Genomic DNA, 26,364 nt, shown 5'->3' with positions numbered 1-26,364 from the left:
ATTTTACATAGAAAATAAACAGCAATAAATCTTCAGTAAGCAACTTGAATGAAAAATATTTGTTGCAAATGTCACTTTCATAAGTAGCTAGAATATGACCTACCAGATACTGATATCTCTGTCTATACTGCTGACATTTCCAAATACTAATGACTCCATGAACAAAAATATGTTTGCAAGTGGCATACAATCATATCTTACAATGGAAAATGTAACTTTAAACATAACATGAAAGAATAGCACAGATAATACATTTACAATAAACAAGATAAAATGACCAGTAGATAAAAACAGCAATTCACAGAAAGATATGGCCAGTTTAAGAAACTTTAATTTTTGAATTCTAAAAATCTGTTAGCATGCTACAAAGCTCAAATGTGACCCCTACCTTAACAACAAAAATAGAATCTATATGCTATACTCCTACTATGACTGCCCCTATCCACAATTCCTTGACTATTACCAGACACAACACTACACTTACCAAAGCATGATACGTATCACAAAACTTTGACATAATTGCTTTTATCTACTGGTCATTTTATCTCATTTATTGCAAATGTATTAGCTGTAATTACTAGAATTTCAACTCAAACTATCCTTTTTCTTTACTATTTTTTCAGGTTATGTTTAAAGTTATTCTAATGCTTCTAGAATCATTTTCTTCAGCAGATTTCTATGTCAGAAACTTTTGAAGAAAACCAAACAAACCAACACAAATTGGTAATTTTGTAAATCTGCAAGGAAAGTGAATCATCGTTCTTTTTGCTTGATTTTCAGAAATTTTGTTACAATAAAAGTAATCTGATGGAAATGACTTCTACATCAATCAATAAGGTTGAAAGGTAATCTATTTTCAAACACAAGTTTGAAAACTAATTGATATCCAAATACAGAGAGCTTGAAACTTAAACAATACCCAGACACTGAATTTGAAAGCTAATTTATGCCTAGACACCATGAGTTTGAAAACTAATCCATACCCAATCACAATGTATTTGAAAATAAGAGTATACCAAAAGTTAGAGCTACAAAATGGTGAGATATAACATTCATGTTAATGTAGCATTGCAAGTTTTACATCCTTGTGTCTTATGACTCAACCCAATACTTGTGCGACCTTATAATTTAACAAGGCTAGACCCTTGGTTATGCAGTTAAGTTTCTGGAAGAACGATAGATGACTGTGGCTTTACTTGAATGAGTATTGCACTGAGTTTTAATAACTGGACTTAAACAAGCATCTTCTTAAATCACTGTGCATATACAATCGAGATGAAAATAAATTATGATATTTAACAAGAATCTAAAAAGGATATTAATAAAACAAATAATTGTGCCAGTGTTAATTCATATCATACATAGAATTCACACTTTTCTGTCAATTATTTGTTCTGCACATCAAAACAAAATAAATAAAAAAAGAAAAGAAAAAAGTAATAATTTACCCAGATCTGATTTGTTATCTGCAGGTATGGCTTCTAAATTGAAAGAATTCCGTTCAGGGTCTTCCATATTTTCAGGAAGTGGTGCTGCTGGCACACGTGTACGTGTAATTCCTTTTATACGCCTGTCCTTAGAGTAAGATTTTTTTTCCATGCTATTATTGGCAGTAACAACTGATCCACTGAATTCAACATTATTCAACACAGCACCTTTTTGTTTTGGTATGGAATCATGAACTTCTTCATGGGAGAAGTTCCGATCAGGAGTCCTCTTTTTATTTTCGTAATTATTCCTATGACAGTAGTTGTTGCTCTCTGTATTCCTGTAAGCTCTGTTGTCAACAATGTTTCTGTGTCCATTTTCATAGTTAGTTTTATAGACTCTATTTTCATGGGTTTTAAAATTATTGTTGTTTTCAGGACTTTTTCTAAATCCATAAGTTGTTGAATTTTCAGAATCCAGTTTTGGATTATCACCGTTATCATTTCTATAGCTAGGGTTACTAAACTGACGTTGTGGGCCAGCTCTAGCATTTGTACGGTAGCTATGGTTAGGTTTGGTTTCACCATTGTAGGATCTGTCACCATAGTCTCGTCTGTTGTCACTAAAATCACGTCGGTTATCAACAGTTTCACGGTGATTGTTTCCATAATTTCTCCTGCTATCACCGTAATCTCTTCTGTTATCGCAATAATCTCGCCGGTTATCACCATAATCTCGCCGGTTATCACCATAATCTCGCCTGTTATCACCATAATCTCGCCTATTATCACCATAATCTCGTCTATTGTCACCATAATCTCGTCTATTGTCACCATGGTCTCGCCTGTTATCACCATGGTCTCGCCTGTTATCACCATGGTCTCGCCTGTTATCACCATGGTCTCGCCTATTGTCACCATGATTTCGCCTGTTATCGATGTGATCTCGCCTATTATCACCATAATCTCGCCTATTATCACTGCAATCACGCCTATTATCACTGTAATCGCGCCTATTATCACTGTAATCTCGCCTGTTATCACCATAATCACGTTTGATCTCCACAGGTTCCTTTTTAATCTCTACAGTTTCTTTCCCGTCATTACCAGATTCCTTTTTCAAATGGCACTCTTCCTCTTTAGGTTTCTCAATTATCTCTTGTTTGCTGTCTTCAGAGGGCTGCCATTTCTCAGTAACCTCCTGCTTGGTTTCAGTGTCTTCCAATTTTTTTTCTACAAAGTTCTGTTTAGGAATTTCTTCAGAATCTCCTCTATTGTCAATACAAGTTCTCCTCGTTTCAGGCTGGTCCCAATGGTTATCAGTTACCTCATGTCGAATTTCACGATATTCTCGTTTATTATCCACATACTCTCCTTGTCCATTATTTTCCAAATAATCTCTCCTATTTTCTTCATAATCTCCAAGTCGACCACGAGTTCCACCTCGCGATCCTCTTTTATTACGATAATTCTTTCTTTGAACATCAGGGCTGTTTCGTTGTCCAGACCACTTTGAATCTATGAAGTCATGCAGCTGTTGCCTTTGTTGAGATTTGCGTATCCTAGAATAAAACAATTTTCATAGTTAATAGCTTTAGTCAATATATTGTCAAATAAAAGGATGACTCAAAATAACAGTTAGCAAGCTAAAGTGATACTTTATAAAGACACACTAGCCAGGAATTCTAACAAAGTGATTTTTCTTAAGACATAACCACCATCCACACACTAACCATTACAGACAAATTACTTCAGTCCAGGAAACAGTCATAATAACTTACTACATTAAATGTCAATTAAATCAAAAATATATAAAGTAGATTACTGTAAAAGATTCACAGATTACAATTGATGTCACATAAACTGCATGTAACAATTTTTTCCCCTCAAAAATCTATAAAGTTCTATATTAAAAGCTTTCAAATTACTTGTTCAAAGCAAACAATAGCAGTCTATCTTCAAGTAAAACCAATGAAACTATGCTTTCATTGGTTTTTCAGTTGCTGAGTCTGCAGTCACAACTTCTGACAGAAGTGTCATGGTTTTTTTGGTCATGGAGCAGAATTGAACACAGAATGTAGATTGGAACAGAGACTAAAAAAGCACCTTATCCAATACTCCAAACAAATCTGCCAATCCACTATGTCCAGGATAGAAATTTTTTTTATTGATCTGCCTTTCAATATCAATACAAATGGTAATGTAAGTTATTCTAGTTGCTTCATGAACATACAATAGAGAAACAAACTAACAAAATTAGCTAATTTAAATAGAGTTTGTAAAAGCTGATATGAATTGAAGTAATTCACTGATTACAGTTACTCCATGTATAGTTTCTGCAATCAAAACTAAACCTACAGCATAAAAAACAACATGAATATTTATGTACCTGAGAAATGTTTCTTACATAAGCATGAAACATGAAATAGTAAGGGAAGAGAAAATGGAATAAGTTTTAACATGAATGCATTTTTTCAAAAAGATTAATGAATAAAGTAAGCCTCTAATTAGAAGATCTACAAAAGTTAATGAAGGACAAAGATTCCTGATGTAGTGTAGCAGAACACATTTTGGTTGCAACCAATTAAAAAAGATGACAGTAAAATGGCAAAGATTTGAATATTAATCAAATCTGAGTTGTACTCTTGTTTACTGAGAAGAGATTGCCACCAAAGAATGGAATAGTATCGGCCAATAGATACTATTCCATTTATCTTTATCTTTCATCTTGCTTACTTGTTTCAGCCATTGGACTGTGGCTATGCTGGGACACTACCTTAACCCTTTAGTGTTCAGATTATTCTATCAAACATAATGCTTATTGATTCCCATTGATTTGAATTAATCATGCATTATCTCATATCTTCAAGATCTTGATGGTGTAATTACTTAATGTAGAATAACATTGTAGGGTAGGTGTGAGGGCCTGGATCTGGTCAGTTTGAACATAAAACAGATTAGCTATTTTGGCCGGATATGGCCGGTTTAAATACTAAAGGGTTTTAGTTGAACAGATTGATCCAAATACTTTTTTTTTTTAAGTCTGTTACTTATTCTATCAAAACTCTTTTCCTGAGCTGCTAAGTTACAGAGATGTAAGCAAACTAACACTGCTGGGAGCTGGGGGGGGGGGACAAACACAGATACTAAGACACATACACATATGTACACATGATGGGCTTCTACATAGTTACTGTCCACTAAGTTCATTCACAAAACATTGGTCAGCCTGGGGATATAGAAGACACTTGCCCAAAGTGCCAGACAGTGGCACTGAACCCAAAACTACATGGTTGCAAAGCAAGTTTCTTAATGACACAGCCATACTTGTACATATAAAGAGCAAAATTAATTTTTAATATGAAGTGCAAAACGAAGATGTTTTGTTTTTAGTTTATGAGCCATTAAATTATGAAAGATGAGCTGATCTATTTTATCCTCATTAAAAAAAATCATGTAATTTTAAAAGTACTAACCTGAAAGGAAGAGAAAATATTCTAAACAAGTAAAGAAAATTTCTTCTTACTGGGGTTTGTTCATTCTTGGAGGTGCAGCAGGTGGCTGATCACTTGCAAGTATGTCATAACCATAAATAACCATCAATTCTTCACGAGATTTTGGAGCCTGCTGATCTTCTCGGAAACGGTCATGTTGCCATTTCCCTTCATCTTTCCATAGTTTCTTCTTTGGTCTACAAAACAGAAAAAACAAAAAATTATACATACATACATTATATATAGTGTGAATTTACAAAAAAAAAAAAAAAAATGAAGATGGGTGTGTAAACAACAAACAGATGTATTGGTTTAGTGCCCAGGAAGTGAGAAAGTCTTTTACGTTTTGAGCCTATGCTCTTTGACAGAAAGGAATGCAGAAATAAGGAAGGAGAGAAAATAGAAATATACATTTATATCAATTTTACTTAGGCTTACCGAGACTAATAACCTGGTGTAGAACTCAAAATACGTATGGTCCAGAACACAATATTATATGAGTATAGAGTGGTAATAGAAAGAGATGATACCGGAAAAAACATGTTATGTAATGAACTTCATTAGCTTACAGCTACTTCTGCTATAAGATGAAGTGGTCTCTTAGTTGAGTACCAGGATAACATCCTATAGCTTCATCAGGGCCTTGAATATTAAGTGCACTTTATTTGGGAAAGTTACATTTTCAGAGCATCCAGGCATTATGAATGAGAAAGTTTATAACCATCAACATAAACTTTCTCACCCATAATGCCTGTATGTTCTGAAAATGTAACTTTCCCAAATAAAGTGCACTTCATATTCAAGCCTCTGATGAAGCCATAGGATGTTGTCCTGGTACTCAACTAAGAGTCCACCACATCTTATAGCAGAAACAGCTGTCAGCTAATGAAGTTCATTACATAACATTTTTTTCCTGTGCCATCTCTTTGTTTATATATATAAATATATACACATACATATATACACACACACACATACAAACACAAACAAATAGTGAAGACATAAAATAAGAACCCTCTCATATCTGCCACAGACTGCTCCCATCTTTGTTTGGCATTATAACCCATGTATCTCTGACTTTCATGTCACTCCTCCCACCATCATGTTTCTCATTTATCACCCCTTGATCCCTATTTCTCATTGCTCAATAGTTTTATACTGCTGCTCTCCACTCTTTTTGTACAGCTACTAATCATCTCTCCTTCCATTTCTATTTCTTTCAGCTCCCCACTACCACTGACTTCATCTACAAGCTTGTTCATTATTCACCTCTATCCACCTCTTGGATCATCGGTCACTTTCCTCTCACCTTTTCGTGAATACACTGATCCACCCTTCCTGATTCTCTCTTCTACTCACCTTCATGTACCTTGAAGTTATAGCCTGACACCTTGTCACCAGCACCTATATCTCTCATCCCAGCTTACTCCTACCAACCCTTATGTAATGTAGAATAGCCAGCAAGACATGTTCCTGTCCCTCTATTATACTTTAGACTCTTAACACCTGGCATCAAGCCACCTCCCTCTCTGGTAACCTTACTAGTGCAGGTGCAATGAAAACCAGTACCAGTACACTTTATGAAGTGGTTGGCATTAAGAAGAGCATCCAGTTGTAGAAACACTACCAAAAACATAAGAGCTTGATGCAGTCCTCTGGCATATAGAATCATCCAATCTATGCCATGGAAGACAGACACTAAATGATAAGCGTCTATGGGACTCAAAGCTTTTATGAGACAACCTGCTACAAGCTACAGATCAGACAGGTGGATGGAGTAAGGTTCTAGCCAAATGTAAGATGAGATGGTGATGGAACAGTGTAGCAAATAGAATCATAAAATTAAAGAGACATAAGTGGGTATCAAAGAACAATATGAAGCTGCTAAAACAGAAGGTAAACTTCAGGTATACGTAGTGTGGAGGAAAATGGTAAGAGGTTTGCCATTATTCTGCAAAGAGACAATCAGGAGTGTGAGATATTCTGAATTAAAAGGCATTGTGACAACCGAATCTAGACATCGTTCATGAAACATGTCTGCAGAATGGTTGTAGCACACATGCCAACATTACTGCTGAGAAAGGAGATGTAAATGTTACCATGAGAAGTTGCTGAACATGGGAGCTACCCTAAGTAGAACCAATAGAAGGATTAGCTAACCAAGTTGACAACTATACGGTCAAAAGTGTAACTATGGAAAGCAGAGAAAGCAGTTAGGTCATAAGAGATAGTCATTAGATGCTAAAATTATTTGCTGCTGACATGAGTTGGATGGTTCAACAGGATCCAGTAGGTTGTATGACCATACTTTGCACCAATGTCTTACTTTTAACATGGTTTCTATAGTTGAATGCTCTTCCTAATACCAATCATCTAACAGTGTACTGGGTGATTTTTTCATGACACTGCACTAGTGAAGTGGTCCAGTGACTTGCAACATTAAAGAGGCCTCTTGACTGACAGAAAGAACAGGAGAGAGGGAGGTGGGTCATGTGAGGTGTTGATGGAAGGAACAGAGTTACTGTTGTGAGCAAGATTCAGGGCTACCCTACATTATATATGAGTGGGCAAGGATGGCTAGAGTGGTACTAGAAAAAAGATAGAGATGATAGTAATGAGGTGCCTGACTACACACTCAAATTAGTATGTCTAAAAAAGGTGATATAGAAAAGAGCATGGAGATAGAAAGATTAAAAAGAGCAAGTAAAGTTTGCAAGGGTATGTGTGAGGAAGAGAGTAGGTGATGGACAGAAATAGGAGTGACGGTGAACAAGCATATATATGGTAGTGGGGTGGGATGCTGATATTCTATAGCTTTACTTGTCAGTGCCTGAGTGAAACAGCAATATGTTTACAATTCTTGTTGATATTGTGACTGATTGCTCTGCACTTTTAAAGACTAGTGGAATAAAAAAAAACAACCCTTACTGGAAAAACAGGTAAGAGATAACAGAAAGAGCATCTGGCTGTAAATTTCTATCTCACATAATTCCTTGTCCAAACTATGACAGTTGATATTAAATGAACACAATATATTTGTGTTCATTTGTTCATTCAATATCTTAAAATGCCATCAAAACTTTTACACATACATTGGCTGACTACAATAAGTTAGTCAAAGAAGTATAAAACATGCAATGTTCCACAATTATGCTTATAACATCAACAACCTTAAAGAAATTCATATTATTAAATGCTTAGTCCTATCATATGACTAGTGTGCCTTTTATAATGCATGTGAAATTAGTTAATTTATTATATGTTAGGATTACAACAATTTTCAGAAAATCTCATTAGACCCACATCAATCTTATCTGTTCCTTCTCTGCATCTTCAGTGATGCGAGTATCATGTTCATAAAAAGCTCCCCGTCTTGGAACATAAGCAGGGTTCCTTCGATCTTCATCATCATCCAGTTCTTTATCTTTATCATCAATTGGTTGTTCCTGAAAGACCAACAGGAAAGAAATTACATACTTAAAAAATGACAGATAAAGAGGTCTCTATTTAGGACAAAAATGTAAATTCCAAGCAAGTAAAATTTGACATTAAGTTTGATAAAAAATGTCCACCACAAACAAAACCATATTAATGTTCACTTCTTTCCAAATATTCAAGCCATTGATTTTTAATATTTACAATATTTTAATATTTTACTAACAAAGTAATTAGGTTTCTCATGACAAATTATTTTTGTAATGCAGTATTCACAACATACCTCACCATCACCACTTTGACGTTCTTCATCAATGCCATCTTCTATATATTCTCCTTCACTCTCTACTTCACTAGATTCTTCTTCACTATCTTCTTCACTTTCTTCCTCACTGTCTTCTTCGCTCTCATCTTCATCATCATCTTCTTCTTCATCATCTTCATCGTCTCCTTCTTCATCTTCTTCCTTTTCTCCATTTTCAGCTTCCTGCTAGGATAGTTAAAAAATAGAAAGAAATAATCATAAAAATAAAGTTTAAAAATTCAGGGTAAAAATATATAGATTGAAAATGAAAATATGTTTTAGAGTTAATAATAGGAATAATTCCATTATTACAAAGAGGAAATCTAACAAAAAGCAATGAAAGTGAGACAATCTAAGATGGAAAAATGAACAGGCATAGGAGTGGCAGTATGGTAAGTAGCTTGCTTACTAACTACATGGTTCTGGGTTCAGTCCCACTGCATGGCACCTTGGGCAAGTGTCTTCTACCATAGCCTCAGGTCGACCAAAGCCTTGTGAGTTGATTTGGTAGACGGAAACTGAAAGAAGCCCGTCGTATATATATATATGTGTATATGTTTGTCCCCCCAACATGGCTTGACAACCGATGCTGGTACGTTTATGTCTCCGTAACTTAGCGGTTCGGCAAAAGGGACCAATAGAATAAGTACTAGGCTTACAAATAATTTGCTCGGCTAAAGGCGGTGCTCCAGCATATCCACAGTCAAATGACTGAAACAAGTAAAAGAGTAAAAGAATATGTTTAACGTGGGTTTTCAAAATTAAATATTAACCTTTTTGTTACCATACTTCTGCTGAGATGCTCTCTGGTTCTTTCAATTAGTTTTAAATATAACAAAGAATTTAGTAAAATAACTTAGTTATCATGAAGCTAGTGTTAGGAAGATAAACTGACTAAGGTTTGGTGGAAGATTTTAATTCAGAACTTTTGGAAACAAGACATTTATACTAGAGCTAGAGGCAGTTTCAGGCAGGTTGCTATGAAAAGGAGTAAGACATCTGTGACAGAGAACTGGAAATAATTAGTATAAGTTGAAATCAGCAGTTCTCAGTTAGTTCAAGGAATTCTTTGATATATGGTCTCAATGTTTTTCTGTTATCCTTACAACTTTTAAACACTTTTTACAAAATTATTTTCTTTTGTTTCACTTCAGGGATAGATTAGATCAAAAGACCTGGGGTACCTTGCATTACACATTTTTATAAGGTATTCATGAAGTTAATATACTGAAAACAAAATACATGATTTTGATTCAGTGTTACATTTGTATGCCAATACTAGGAAACACCAACCTTTTAAAGATATAATTTCAATAATTTGAACCATAAAGCTGAGAGATCTTACAGGAAACACCACTTTGAGTTGCAATGATTACATAGGATACTAAAATTTTCTTTCAAAGAATGTAACTATTTGTGAAGAGTTTCAATGCAGTTATTTTTCATATGTTGAAAGTTATTTGGTGCTTCAACATCTTTAATGAAAATACTACACATTATCCAGATTAATATTGCTATCTTAGCAATTAAAACACTTCTATTCCTCACACACATATTCATAAATGCAAAATTACTTTTGAACAGATCCTTTCTGTTCACAAAAGAACTTTTCTAAATATTTCCCCCCTTCAATAAGTTCAGGTTAAATAATCAAAACATTTTACCCATCAACTGAATCATCAATGTGGTCCATTGTTTTATAGTTAGTCTGCATTGGTTGTTACACTCAAGAACTTAAAGATTGTTGGGTAGCCAGTATTACATCTGGTTGATCAGGAAGAACTAAATGAACAACATGGGCTGAATGTTAATTAGCCTAAACTGTTTTTGTTGGTGTTTTGTTAACACTGCAAATATAACATACCAGGTCACTTAGCAAGTAGCTTGTCAATCATAACATCTACAATGAAATGTTATTTACCAAATGTTTTTATCTTTCTTTTAACTCTTGAGAATTTAATCATCCTATACAACATCTGTTTTCATCTCATTTATTTGCAAATTATTAACCTTTTCATTACCATATTTCCAACAAAATACACCACCTGCATTTCAATTAACTTTGAATAAAGAATTTAAGAAAATAATTGTTTTTATTAATTAAGCTGGTGTTTGGAACAAATTAAAATAAAATTTTGGTGGAAGGGTTTAATTTACATCACTTTAAAATTAGATGTTTCTATCGTAGACCTAGAGGCTGTCTCTGGTAAACTAATATCAAAAGGGTTAATGTATGATTCACAGAATTGAGCCAAATGAGTCACAAAAATGGTTGTGGGTGGGTGAGAGCATTTAGGCTATTGCATAATCAGTCTGAACAAAGTCAGATGTAGCTCTCTGATGGACATTTTATCTATCACAGCTATTATTACTGATGGTACAGCTATTATTGTTGATATTATTATTATCATTATTGTTGTTGTAATCATTTGTGTTATAATTGTTGGGAATTACTGATGAGGAACAAATAATCTTAAAAAACAGTAAAGTCTTTTAAATTTCTGAATATATATCTATATTCTGAGACATAGACACTATGGAGAAGGAAAGTATGGAAGCAGAAAGATCTCTCAACTAGGTATAACTTGAAAGATACACTGAGTAATTAAGAGATAGAAACTTAAAACATAGAAGAAAACCTAAGTTTCTGAAACAACTACCTGTGAGCCGCAAACCAGACCTATGGATAGAGAATGAGTAAATCAAGCAGATATGATGGTAGAATAGTAATGTAGACAGCATTATAAAAGCTAAGAGATAGGCTTGTAAAGACTTAATAAAAGGAGCAACAGTGACGATAGTAGCTAGAAGAGAAGCTTGATGTTAGATATAATCAGCACAGAGAGTATGAAAGAGGTTTGCCAATGTTTTCTAATATGGGGTGTTGCACTTGCAAAACAGTGTTCGTGGGATTGAAGACATCATTGGTGAAAAGTGTGCTTATAATAGTGGTACACTCACCCTCACTGAAGCCAAGACAGAAGAAGAATGAAAATGGTACTAAGGAGAACGCATTGGGGAGATGAACCAGTTATTGAAGTTGATAACTATATTGTCAAAAGGATATGGAGGAAGAGAAAGCGGCTGGACTAGATGTCAGTGACTAAAAAGGGTAAAACAGATGCTCTAGAAAAGAACAACATTAAATCAATGGACTAAGTTATGAATGGCTTTGTCAGAAACATGCAATCCATGTACAGGAGTGCTGTCAGCAGAGTGAGACTTGGTAAGGAGTACAGAACATAAGGGAGACATCCATTGGAGCTGAGTTTCCAGCCTCCTTCTGTTTATTATAGTTTCCCAGGTCATAAAAGAGAAATTGAACATAAGCTATTGATGGGAACTCCTGTATATCAGAAAATCTAATCTCAAAATTGAATTAGCCAAAGCGTTACTGGAAAGTTTCCAAAAAGGAAGTAAAATCTAGAGAAATCTAAAAGTAAGCCTAGCAAAGATACAAATTTTACTTAGCAAGAAAAAATACAGAATTTTACTGCCATCTGAAACAAGGGTATGCTTGAGATTAATAGAAGCAGTGAATCATGGGCAGGTGGACAAAAGACTGTATGTAGAAAATGCAAGAGTAGTTAGCTTTAAGAGCACCCATGGAAAACATTTTTCCAAAGAATCAGAAGACTTCCAAGAGGTACTTGATAGCATCTGTTACCATGGTGACCAAATTAGCAGCAGAAACAGATGTTCAAAAACCAGAGCTATTAACTATGCTGGTAACAAAGAAATTCCCTTTCTGAGTGAAGAGCAGACTGCATGAGGCTTATGTAAAAATGTACAATGCAGTATGATAGTAAAACATCAGCTAACAGTGTTATGCCTGATTCTAATTTACACTTAGTTATGAAAGAAAGCATGATTCACAATCTAATGCCAACCACTTTATAGTGTACTGATTATATTTTATTATGGAATCATTACTAGACAGATTGTAATGTCTTTAGAAAGCTAAAGAGTTTTCCTGACCCTATGATGTCTCCAGTTATCCATCAACTCCTGTAAGGTTTTCTTATCCCTTGCAAGTGTCCTCACTATCTTGTCTCTGTTCTTTCAAGACATCACTGAGAAGATGAATAGAAGAGTCAGGTCAGATGAGGTGTGGGTGCATGTGCTGTTGCATTCACCATTTATAGGTATATTCCTGGGTCCTTTCAGGCAACCCATCAAGCAGAGTCCCAGTCAGTTCCCGTTTCTGCAAGATCCTCATCTGTTATGAACATGTGGCATATGGTTGACCAACATGACCTGTCAACCCAGCTCGATCCTCAATCAAGAGGATGCAGTAAGAAAGGTCTAACTCAGAAAATCAAGCAAGATAGCCATACAGTCTGAGCTGGTGTTCCTGAATCAAACAAGTAACATGATGCATCCCAGTTTCTGATTAGATTCAGTGGTTGGATATGAAATTCAACCAACGGGGTAATCCATAATCCTGTGACATGTCCTGGTATCAAAGGAGTTCTGGTAGATCCTAAGAGTCCTAGACAGCGTCCTAGTCTCACAACTGTAGAACAGGACAGGGTTAACCAGAGATGTAAAAATCTGAATGTTTGTCCTTCTGCTCAGATATCGACAATGCTGAACACCCTCATTCAATGAGTCAACAACTCCACCAGCTTGTACAAGTCTTTTCAGCTATTGCTACTATGTATCTCATTGCTGAGAAAAGTGGTCAACAACTTTTGACATTCTCACCCACAACAGACAGAAAGAGAAGCAAGACGAGGTGAAAAAGTAATGGAAGTAATAGCAGCTATATATTCTTAACTGGTAAGGAGATTGAATAGAAACTCAGTATGAGTGGTACAAGTGAAATGGGATAAAAAATGAGAGGAAAGGAGAGTAGTTGATGAAAGAGGAGGTAATGGAAGTGACAGAGTGGATGAATGTTAACAATAAGTGATCGGGAAGGGTATGTGTGAGAGAGATGGAAAACAATAATTGAAGGTGGGTGATGGTGAGAGAGATAAAATGTGATATATAGCACTAGAGATGAGTGATGGAGAGAGAGAGAGAGAGAGAGAGATGACTGCCAATGAGTGAACTAGGATTGAGGAAGTGATGACTAGTAGTACAGAAGGTTAGAAGTAGAGAGATATTGAGTACAAACAAATCTGAAATGTCATCCTTTGTTATACAGGTGGCAGTGTACATTGAATGGGTAATATTGGTGAGTGATAGATGAGAGAGCAACAAAAAGAGAGTGAGTAGATGGAGACTTCAGTAACATGTAGCAACTAACAACTAAACTAATTAAAATAGTTTTATTAGGAAGAACACGACTGGGGGGGAATTTTGTGATAGGCTATATAAAGCATTATTCTGGTAGGAGGTATTTCATTAAAAAGGTACACAACCAATGCTTTAACCCTTTAGCATTCAGATTACTTTGTCAATTATTCATATTACTCTAAATTAATCATACATTACCTCATAGCTCTGAGATTTCAATGATGTAATTGCTTATGATTCGAATGACATTTGTGGGTAGGTGTGAGAGGCCTGATCATGTCAGTTTGAACACAAAACAGGTAGAACATTTAAGGCCAGATATGGCTGGTTTAAGTGTTAAAAGGTTACAAATGTTATTGATTTGAAAAGTATTTCTATAAATAACTAATAACAATAATCATTTCTAACAGGGGTACAAAGCTACAGATTTGAGGGTGGGAAGGATTAGCTGATTAAACTGACTCAGTACTTTTTGTTCATGCTTGAAGAGTGAAAGGCAAAGTTGACCTTGGTTTAAATGAAACTCAATGTAGAGAGAATAAATATTGCAAAGCATTTGTCTGAAGATCTAATAGTTCTGCCAATTCACCACCAAATAATTTCTAATTTAAGCCCAAGACCAGTAATTTTGGTGGGAAGAGCTAGTCGATTAATTGACCCAGGTGCTGGACAGTTACTTTATTTCATCAGCCCTGAAAGGATGAAAGGTAAAGTTAACCCAGGCAGGATTTGAACTCAAAATGTGAAGAGTGTAAACAAATACAGCAAGGTATTTTTCCAATACTTAAATGATTTAAGGCACAAACCTAATATTTGGGGATAGTCAATTATATTAACCTCAGTACTTGACTGGTACTTTATTTTATCAATCTCAAAAGTTAAAAGAATAATAAAAAAACGAAAAGTGAACCATCCTTAATATTTAAACATGAATGTTCTTAAAAGATACATCACAGTCAGAATTCCATGATATAAAAAGTGTATCAAATAATAACAATTTAGGATCAGTGAATCAAGTTGCAGCAATTATATGAGGTGGTATCAAAAGTTCCCGGACTAGTTTATGTTTCATAAAAAATAACTTATTTACCTAAGTTTTAACATTATCTCCTCGCATAGCAATACAGTGGTCCCAGCATTTCTGTCACTTTTGGAATCCGGCCTGGAAGTCGTTTTTCATAAATGCGTTGAGGACCTTCTGCGATTCATTCTGGATCTTGACAACGGTGTTAAAGCAGCAACCTTTCAGCTGCATTTTCATTTTGGGGAAGACATGGAAGTCTGCAGATGCTAAAGTTGGCAAATAGGGCAAATGTGGAAATGATACAATGTTGTTTTTGGCAAGAAACTCACAAGTGAGGAGAACTTGGTGACAGAGTGCATTGTTGTTGTGAAGAATCCAATCAGATCTGGTTACTTTTGCCGAATGTCCTTCTTCAAATGCTTCAAAATGTTGCAGCAGAACAGATTGACAGTCTGGCCCTGGAGGACGAATTCTTGATGCACAATACCGCAGATGTCAGAAAAGACCATGAGCATGCTCTCGATTGAGCTGTGGCTCTGTCGTACACCTGTGCCAGTCGAAACATTGTGTAACCCACTGCCTCACCACTGTAAGCTTGCTGAAGCATGCTCAATATCTCTGTAGCAAACTTCACAAGTTTATCACAAAATTTCACGTTGGCTCTTTGTTCCAACTTCCTGTCCATGACAAAAAATTGCAGACTACAGCATACACATGATCGCAAAAGCGCAAATTTCACAACTTGTGAAGTAAATACAGCGTTGTCACTTGGAACACTGTTAGTTCTCACTGAGCACGCAACTGTGTTTGGGTGTGCTACAGAACTAGTCCGGGAACTTTTTGATACTACCTCATATTCTAAATTACATTTATAATATCTAACTTGCACCAATGATTTCATGGCTTTAGGAGTGAAACAAAATAAAATTGCTATTCACTAATATGAATATCAACTGATCAGATGTACATTTCGTCTGCTTCAAGCCACAGAAAACTGGGAAAATATGGCCCAGCAATGCATTTTATCACATTAGTGAATTTCATCAATGACAGAATGCCATCATTACTGTTGTTCGGGAGTGGATGCTCAGAGAGTGTTACCACTAGAATAAGAATAGCCTGGGCAAAGTTTAGAAAGCTTCTACCCCTATTGGTGAGAAAAGGCATCTCACTCAGAGTGAAAGGTAGATTGTATGATGCATGTGTGCGAACTGCCATGCTTCACAGCAGTGAAATATGGGTTGTGACTGCGGAGGATATGCGTAGGCTCGAAAGAAATTAAGCTAGCATGATCCGCTGGATGTGTAATGATAGTGTGCACACACAACAGAGTGTAAGCGACCTGAGAGAAATGTTGGAGATAAGAAGCATCAGATGTGGCATGCAAGAGAGACGTTTCTGCTGGTATGGTCATGTACTATGGCTGAATGAGGAGAGATGTGTGAAGAAGTGCCGCTCTCAAACAGTTGAAGGAATCCGGGGTAGAGATTGACCAGGAAGACATAGCATGACCTTTGAACGCTGGGCCTCACAGAAGCAATGATGAAAGATCAAGACCTCTGGAGATATGCTGTGACTGCGAAGACCTGACAAATAAAGTGAGTTTCGGCTGTATCCTACACCAGTTTTGCATACACCAGCCCCAGCCCATTCCAAAGTACCTGCTGTACTTACCTTGGATCGTAGGGCGACCTGCTGTGCTTGAAGAGACCTACTGAGTCAAGTACATCAACATCAAAATAAAAATCAAATGGAAATTGTAGTTGCGATACCCGTGCCGGTGGCATATAAAAAGCACCATCAGAACGTGGCCAATGCCAGCACCGCCTTGACTGGCTTCCATGCCGGTGGCACGTAAAAAGCACTGTTGCCAGCCTCCTCTGGTGGCACGTAAAAAGCATCCACTACACTCACGGAGTAGTTAGCATTAGGAAGGGCAACCAACTGTAGAAACACTGCCAGATCAGACTGGAGCCTGGTGCAACCTCCTGGCTTCCCAGACCCCAGTCGAACTGCCTAACCCATGCTAGCATGGAAAACGATAATAATGAATATTTTTCTTAAGACTGTTTTTTTTTGGGGGGGGGGGTAATTTACAGACTTAACTGTTCATTGAAAGTATATGAACCAGAGAAGTTAGTTCTTTCAAAAGATAACTGAGAAATATAATATATTCTTTTAAAAAGTTAATAAACTTACAGTAGATTTTTTTCCATCACCAACACTCTCATAATCAGACACTTCAACTTCTGAAAGTTAGAAATAACAATAAAATAACTTAGATATGACCATCAATATAATATTTCTTTAAAGTAAGCATGATTGAATTTGTAGCAGACAACTTACAATTAAGAAGCTAAAAATAAAACAAGAATTGGTTGTATTGAAAATTAGATTAGAAAGTGAAGTGATTGAAATTTTAAGCATTTTAAAAATCATTTTTAAATAAAGAGGGAAGCCATTACCCATGACTCTTTACAGGGCTTGAGACTTGTGTAAGACATTCAGAAACTGAGGTTTGGTCTGAATATTTGCAACAGAATGGACTCTACAAAAGGCACCCAAGGTGCCAGACGATAGTGTTAAATGAGGCTGTGGGGTAAATTTACAATACAAGCAGGCCATAGTTAGATTTGAACTCAGAATGTAAATGCTATGAGGTATCCTTTGTGCTGTTCTTACAGTTCCTAAGAAAGGTACTTTTCTTTTTTTTAACAAATCTGAAAGGTTGAATAGCAAAGTTCACCGTGGTAGGATTTGGACTTAGAGTACAAAGAGCTGGGCAAAATACCACAAGCATTCTATCCAATCCTAACAATTAAACCAAGTTGCCACTTATTGATGAAAGAAATTATAATTGGTTAATGGAATCTTGCTTTTAACCTTACCATGAAGGAAAATGAATTCTCATTGATTTATATTACAAAAGCCCAAGTAAAAAAACCTACATAGAAGATTGATCATGTCAACAAAGTTAATGACAAATGAGAAAAATATATATCAATAAGCTAACTGAATACATGTTATTTTGGCTTGATATTCTCCATTTAAGTAGTTACACGACCAAATTGTTTTGTTTGATAACCAGCAAGTTTTCTAATAATATTCAGCATTTTTGTAAATAAAAATTTATTAAGTTTTAAAAAAAATTTTATTACTTACCATCTGAATGTTCATCTTCACTGACCTGGAAAAATTATAGTGAAAATGTTACTGATTTTCAACATTGATTTCTTTCATAATAATTTTGAAATAAATAACAATAATAAGTGAAACTAATGGTTTCTCCCTGCCACCCCCCACCCATCCCACATAGTCAAATGAAGGACCTATGAGACTGGTGGGAGGAAGTTATCCCCAGATTAGAGATCTTGCTTGAATGTGTATTCTGCTAAAGTGTTTAACTGGTTAACAGTCTGCTACCTGAGAACAAGAAAGGCTCCTGAGAGAAGCTTCCAAGACAGTTTTTGTGTACTAAATTTCAATGACAAGAATTTGGTCATGTTAAGGCTATAGTAGGAGACACTTCCTTAAAGTAACACACAATGTGCTCAAACCGTAGGCCACATAGTGACGAAAGAATTTAACAATCCAGCCATGCCTACATTTATACAATATTATACAGGCCAAGAAAATTCTTCATTATTTTTATCATTGCAAGCAATAAAATCATTTTCAGTTCTATATTTAAAAGATGAGGAATTATGTACATTATTTACATTTGACAGGTATTTGTTCTCATCTTGTTTGTTGTTAACACAATATTTCAGCTGATATACCCTCCAGTCTTCATCAGGTGTCTTGGGGAAATTTCGAACCTGGGTTCTCATTCCTAAGATATTTTTCAATGTTATTATTATCATTATTCAGGTCACTGCCTGGAATCAAACTCGGAATCTTGGGGTTAGCAGCCCACGCTCTTAACCCCAAGATTCCGAGTTCGATTCCAGGCAGTGACCTGAATAATTATAATAACATCGAAAAATATCTTAGGAATGAGAACCCAGGTTTGAAATTTCCCCAAGACACCTGATGAAGGCTGGAGGGCATATCAGCCGAAATGTGTTAACAACAAACAAGATGAGGAAATAATATCCATCAAATGTAAATAATGGAAAAATCCTTTTATTTAAGACTGCATTAACTAGCTCAAAATTATTAAATTTGGTTGTTAAATTATCATTTAGAAAACCATGTACTAAAATAAATATGAAGTATTTTTAATTATATATATATATATATATATATATATATATGATTACACATTATTTAAGTGAAAATACTACAAATATTTAGATTTTAGTTTGCAATTAACAAAATCAATAGTAGTTTAAAATATATATTGAAAATAAAACGTTTTATAAGTAATTAGGTGCTAGAAATAAACTTTAAGACTATAATAAAAAGAAAAAAGTTAATTTGGACAATAGCCATAGAAAATTACATCTTATGGACTAATTTTAGGAGGTTAAGAAGTACTGTTGGAGAGACATTGTAAGAAAGAAAGAAACAAACCCATAATCTTAGAGTCAGAAATTAACCTTTGATTATAATAGTTAAGAAAGTACTGGTTTTCACAATACTAGAAAGTACACTAGGTATGTAGCTTAGAGTGTCCACAAATGTCTACACTGGCAATAATCTAATATTAGATCATTAACATTTTTATAACAAATATTTTATTGGTTCTGTTGTTCATTGCACTTTTTAATGCTGTTTTTATTAGGAGAGCTTATTTTTTTTTATTCCATTGAGTATCAAAGTATGATACAGCTGATTTCATCTATAGTGGTAGTCTTTAACCCTTTAGCATCAAATTACTGTCAAATGTAATACTTATTTATTCACAGTGTTTTGAATTAATTATATATTATCTTGTAACATTGAGATTTTAATGATGTGATTGCTTATTTTTAGAATGACATTCTAGATCTGGCCAGTTTAAACATAAAACAGGTACAATATGTGAATCGGATATGACTGAATGAAATGTTTAAGTGATTTAAATTAAGACCTTCCATCAAAGTTTCATGTTAAATGAGTCAAATACCAGCTTAATAATGACAAATTTATTTTACTAAATTATTCATAATTTTAAAAATTAATTGAAACAGAAGCAGAGTATGGCGACAAAATGATTGAGAGTTTGTCAAATAAAAAGAGAGCAAATTCTGAAAATCAAGCAAAATATAAAGAAAGGGATTTTGTCATATTTACTTAAAGACTATGCAATTGTAGTGACTAAGAATTCACATAAGTTTACCGATTTCTTCAACTTTATCAGCATAGGGAGTGAGAATGCCTTTAATATGCTGAATTTTATTTATTGTTCAAACAGAGAATAAAGCCAATTTACTGCTACTGTTAGTTTGTTACAAATTCAATTAAAGGCTTTGCTCTCTTAATTATTGCTTTCAGCTTTTTACAAGTTTAAAACTTTGTATGAAACGGAAACCATGACCTTTGAATGTAGAAATTCTTAAGTACAATTTAGGTCAGAGACAAGAGACTATAAAGCAGAAAAATCATTGAAATATTTTAATGACCATAACTGTAAGTGGCAACTACAAGCCATTGATCTACAATTTCTCTGTAGACATGAAGTTCAGCTAATCTTTGTCCAATTAAATATACTCAAAATTGTATGTTAGGATTGTGAGAAATTTCAGCCTCATATCTTCTGTTACAGAAACCTATATATGAAATGAAAGTAATATAAAATTCAATTTTCAATATTGATAGTTGTGATAATCAAATAAATTCTGTTTTGATTATCTAACTCTTAATCCTAATTATGATTTAGGATAACATCAGTATATTACACAATGTTTAAAGATTAGGCTCCTGATAGACAAGATACTAAATATTATAAATTAATAGCATACAATAAGATCAGAGAACTTCATAACAGTTTATTTCTATTGTTGCCTTTAAGTCATTAAATCTTTCGTCCAGTATCTTTTCACCCCAATAGAGTATCCTGGAAACATGTTAAAACAAGAAAGTGAAAAATGATCAGAACAATGTGTTAGTCAATATGAGCTAAAAATAACCCAACTACTTCCACCACAAAAGAAAAGGTGTAATTCTAATTGATTTGTTAAAACATGAAATTATTACTTATAGTATTTAGCAAATGAAAATGGGGGATAGATAATTAAAAGAGTTCAAAAATATAAAGGTAATATATATATATATATATAATATATATATATATATACATAAGAAAATAGGAAAAATTTAAAAAATGAAGGAACTGTTAGAAAGTTAATCATTTCAGAATACCTTTGCTGCCTATTTTGAAAACAAATTAAGAAAACAAGCTGTAGACATTGTAGATATGTACACAATTACAATAATCAAATATATTCTAAAAGCAAACAGATTTTTGTCTTTAAAAATATTGCCTAATTTATTTTCATGATAATACAACTAAAATCAATGAAGAGGAAATTTCTATTTGTATCAGTGTGAAGGATTAAAAATGCTTCACTTCTTAATGCGATAACCACAGAAATGTCTGCAGTTAAATAAATTAATCTTCATTCTGTTTACTCGGAGTAAACTAAATACAGAAACCTGATAAGGCCCTCATAAAAGAAATAGATGTGTTGGTATTATAGGAATCTTAATGAGTACAAATATCAATGATACTGTAATTACTATATGGTGATATTTTAAAAGCCAATATTTGTAGCAACAAAGTCTCAAACTTGATCAAGTCTTGTGAAAATGCATTTTTGTATTTATTTGATGCTAATTTTTCTAATTTGTAAATTAAGAAGAAAAATTCCAAGACTTTTTGGAATGGATATTTTTTCTAGTAGAAAGCATTCTGCTTTGTAAAGGCAATTGAATAATTAAAGTAATGCGATCCTGTTAAAGTATTAAGCAGTGAAGGTGAAGGATTTATAAGATCCAGTACAGAATTAAATTAACATGATACTAATGCCTGTGTAACATGAACTTGATTAATAATGTGAAGCAACACAATTGTTGGGGATTAAATCCAACAGCTTGCTAGCTGTAGTGACCAAGATATTAAGAGTGAGGTAATTAATCATAAAAGCTTCCTAGGAACATATAGCTCTCATGGAAGATACACTTTCTTAATCTTATGTTAACTACAAGAATTTGCGACTTACTCTTCAGAGGTAAAAAAAAACAACTTTAGCATGAGCAACTGTAGATACTGTATTGCTCATCAGATTTATGTGACACAATTTGAGTTAAATACATCATGAACATGCAGGAGAAAGTCATCTTTCTGACAGTCTTCAGACCATGGTCTATTACTGTACAAGGTACTCAGTGCCCTTTTTACCACTAAAACAACAGACTTTGTTGTCTCAGCTTGTTAGCTCTGCTCCATCCCACTAATACTGTACAACTCTTTGTTCCTCATCATCTACATTACCTGTAAATATTTGTGCTGACTAGACTATACGCAATACCTTACACTCTTGGATATAATAAAATTCCAGTGAATCCTTTATAAGAACCATTCCTTTCAATTATGTAGAATTTAACCTATAGTGATAAAACAAAAATTCTAGATCTTGAAACATCATTTTCCGTTAAAAAGCAAATTGTTTTTGGGAGCATGTAAAAAAAAATATAAAAAGCATAAAATAGTTCATTCATCAACTATCAGATAAGCTAGAAGCTATTTGCTCCTGTGATTAAAATGGATTCTCTACATCTTTTCTTGAAATAGAGAGTTACACTAATTTGCCTCGTGTTCCTCGGTTTATCCCAAATTAAATTTGTCTGATTACAAACAGAGCTAATAATTATTGAAAAAAGGACGAAAATTAACTTTAACTGGTTAAGAGAGCCATCTGTAAGAAAACTTGTTGATGTGTAAAAGTTAACGTTAAAACGATAATGATTATATATATAACAGAAACAAACCTTTTCAAATTTTGAAGCTAGAATCTTAGAAAATATGATTCATTTGAAAATAAATAAATAAACTAAAAAGCAGTAAACGTGAATAGCTCTTAAAAGTTTAAATAGCCTACACAAACACACACTAGTATTTTGTAAGAAAAGAATGATTTTAAAAATACAAATAACTGATCAATGACTAACTCTTTTTCACAAATAAGAATACTAAACAAAATGAAAGTATTAGTATTGCACTCTGTTTCGTTTTCTGAACATCGGAAAATGCTTATGTAATTTTTAAAAGAAGTAAATGTAATATGGTTCGTAAACTAGTCATCACTGGTATTGAAAAGGTTGAGAAAATGTTCTTACACAAATTCTATGATATAAAGAAAAAACAAACCGTTTTTGTATATGAAAATATGATTATACAATTATAATTATACAAAGTGGTAACCCAAAATAAGAGGTTAATGTTAAGTCCCAGGTCAGCTCTGACCGAGCAGAACTATGTTCAAAAACTTATTCCAGCTATGAATACTCAGTCTTTTCAAATATGCAAGAACCCTTTATCCAACATTTGTAGATTAAGAGTGAAGAGAGATATAACTGCTATTTCTAACCAGTGCAGTGACTCCGAAGACGTTCCCTTGTTGGTTCGAAAATAAGGTTTCCTATAGAAGTTTGAGAAAAATCCGTCTCTATATATATTCAGAGTTACAATGTTCAAGCAGTTCTTTATTCGTGCCTTTCTGATACCAAGGTGACTCTCCTAGATTGAGTGAGCATTCCGTTATAATTGGGGATCAAAGAATTAGGCTACCTATTGATCGCTAATTCAAAAGGTTTCCGGACTCCTGTTAACTAAATCAATATAAATTACTCCAGGCAAAATTAATAGAAAATTGAGAAGTCCAAGACTTTAAACAGTTCAAATTGAAAAATAACAAGAAATTAATAGTAATGTGGAGTATATTGGAGGGGGAAAAAATTCTAAGTTGATTTAGATTTGTTACTCATAAAATCCGAGCTCGTATATTTCTAAATACTTTAAAATAAGAAATTTGAAAATACAAATTGAAATAAAACGTCAACACAACACTCAATATTAAAACTAGAAATGATTCGAACACGATAAATATCGACATATAAAAGAAATAATATAGAGGAGATCAAATATGTAGACTTACAAATATCACAGAGTAAATTTGCACGAAAATATTAGTCTATTTTAAAGTCATACTATATAACTATATCGCGGTAATTACATAAGGAAAACATCACGTAATTAAAATAAAGAGCTCTTAACCTAAAATACTAAGATTTCTTCAAACAACAAGCACTACTAACTGGAAAATGAACAAAATAACTTCACAATAAATATATGGATAGATAAAATGTTAAGCATCTGTAGGGATGGAGTTCTTCATGTTTTACAAGAGATGGTTGGTGGGACAGTTTCTATCAGACACAGTACTTCATAGTTTCAACATCAAAAGAAACGAAAATGAGTGAATATAAATATAAACTTTGTCATTATCGATCGACGAATATTTAAATTAGGTTAAATGAACTGAATTGAAGAAGTTTATATTTTATATGCACGTGGTTTTTAGAATGTAGATTAAACAAATCACAAAATGAATATATTCTTTATTCTATATAACTAAATATTTGTTCCTCATTGTGGAACACTATTTGAGAATTGTCTGAGATACAACTGAAACCTGCAAGTTGTTAGTCAGCCTGAAAGAATTTGAGAAAAATGTCTAGCTTAAATTGTAATAACTGTTTTTGTAGTTTAGTATCTGATCCTTGTTTTAATTTAAAAACGAATATGAAAAGCTCAATCATATCAAAATAAAAGTTCGACTTTATAAACTAAAAGCTTTTAAATGCTCACAAGAAATTACTAGTGCCAATGGGTTATTGACACCGATGACTCCATTCTTGCAAGTGTTCATAAAAGAGCTATTTATTTTCATTTTTTTCTATTTTGAACAATGAGGAGATAACATAAAAAGAACAGTCAAAACAAAAACGCCAGAGAAACGCATTTATTTATACTGGTGCTTCTATGGTGTTGGAAGAAAGAGTTTGTCCGAGAAACCTACTTGAATACGTCCCGTGTTGTCTGTAGAATACTATAATTTACGCTCGCTTTCATCGTATTGAAATAACAGGAAAAAATCACTGTAATGTTTTACTCCTAATACACAATCATTACCACCATATTTCGTATAAATGAAATTCCAGTAAGTAGTTAGTACACAAGCAGGCAACAATTTCTTCCTTACCCCAACATTTGGCGAGAACAAGCTTTGCTTTATTAACCGGGATAGTTTTTAGTAGTAGAAACATACATGTACCATATACACATAAACTGAGGGAAAAACCGGAGAAATAAACAACACAGAGGTGGCACAGTTGCTGTTAATTAGATCTTAATTGATTTCTCGATGTCGTCTTGGTTTTAGTAAGAAAGTAAAAGTCCTTCTGTAGGTTGTTACGATCCATGAAAATAAGCAGAACTAACAGTAGCTAATCAGTATTTTAACGCAACCGATCTCTCGAGCAACAGGCTACAAGGTTTTGGTGTATTAACATCGATATTACACATTTTAATATCAATAAAAAGAGGTGAAAATAATTTACATACGCATTCGGAAGGACAATCACGCGTCTTAACTTCTTTAGAATCCTCTGATACTTCTTCACCACTCTCCTCCTCAGATAGTCTCCTACGTCGACGTCTTTCCGCCATTTTAGCTGACGATTTTTACCTAATACCACACCAACCTCGATTGTTACCGTTTGATCACGCGAGACTTATATTTCAGTGATAACTTGTATTCCGGCCTATGAGATAAGGATAACCTGACATCCATTTTGATCAGGGCAGAACTAGTCTTACATTCTCTTAGCAGAAATTCAGACGGCGGAAAAAGAACAACAATATCCATAATGATAAAAAATACTTTGTTTTCTACTTTAAGAATAATTATGGAAACCCATTAAAGCATAACTGCATTATTCAGTTTGAAAGTCACGCAAGAAGCCAATAGCTTTGTAATCATAGCAGAACATATTTTTGAGGTGCTATTAGTTTGTAAAGTAAACTGAAAATTTGTATTTGAAGAATTCCCAAGAAAATTTCAGAAATTTTCTTTATACAGTTCTGATTTGGCATTTATACAATTCTGCCAGTCTCGTAATATGCTCATAAGATATGTCTATTAACTCTCAGGAATTTTACACAAATTTTATAAGAAACTAAAATAAAAATGTTCATATCCAACTTAAAAAAGTTTCTAATTTTTTTTTTTTTTTACAAGTTAATATAGTTTGGATAATTTTGAAGATTTGTTGAATATGGATTAACAACTACTGTCTTGTTGCTGTGTGACCTTTATAAAATCAAACCCTTAAGAATATAAAAAAATGTGTGTATACCTATTCAGCTTATTGATCAGATCAGTTTGACTTCAACAAATATAAATTTAATTGAAATGAATTATCTTCAGTCTCTACTACAGTTACCACATT

The 26,364-nt window shown here is 33.9% G+C and overlaps 1 protein-coding gene across 7 annotated transcripts in view; it reads right to left on the bottom strand.

The window, feature by feature from the left end:
- LOC115223450 (protein CASC3) overlaps window positions 1-25,630 on the bottom strand; it is a 44,824-nt gene extending 19,194 nt beyond the window's left edge. For 4 of the 7 annotated variants that reach the window (XM_029794023.2, XM_029794041.2, XM_029794049.2 and 1 more), the window contains exons 1-7: window positions 25,478-25,630; window positions 18,091-18,115; window positions 17,128-17,177; window positions 8,640-8,846; window positions 8,225-8,367; window positions 4,954-5,118; window positions 1,449-2,989 (exon numbers count right to left, since the gene is read on the bottom strand). In XM_029794023.2, coding sequence (XP_029649883.1) covers window positions 1,449-2,989; window positions 4,954-5,118; window positions 8,225-8,367; window positions 8,640-8,846; window positions 17,128-17,177; window positions 18,091-18,115; window positions 25,478-25,582 — 2,236 coding nt within the window. In that variant the 5' untranslated portion in view covers window positions 25,583-25,630. The remainder of the gene's footprint in view (window positions 1-1,448; window positions 2,990-4,953; window positions 5,119-8,224; window positions 8,368-8,639; window positions 8,847-17,127; window positions 17,178-18,090; window positions 18,116-25,477) is intronic. The other 3 variants (XM_036515219.1, XM_029794031.2, XM_029794066.2) reach the window with 3 other exon arrangements.
- Between the last annotated feature and the right edge of the window lie 734 nt (window positions 25,631-26,364).

This window comes from Octopus sinensis, linkage group LG2, assembly GCF_006345805.1.
Source record: "Octopus sinensis linkage group LG2, ASM634580v1, whole genome shotgun sequence".
In the NCBI taxonomy this organism is placed as follows: domain Eukaryota; kingdom Metazoa; phylum Mollusca; class Cephalopoda; order Octopoda; family Octopodidae; genus Octopus; species Octopus sinensis.
This window is presented reverse-complemented; position numbering and strand designations above follow the sequence as displayed.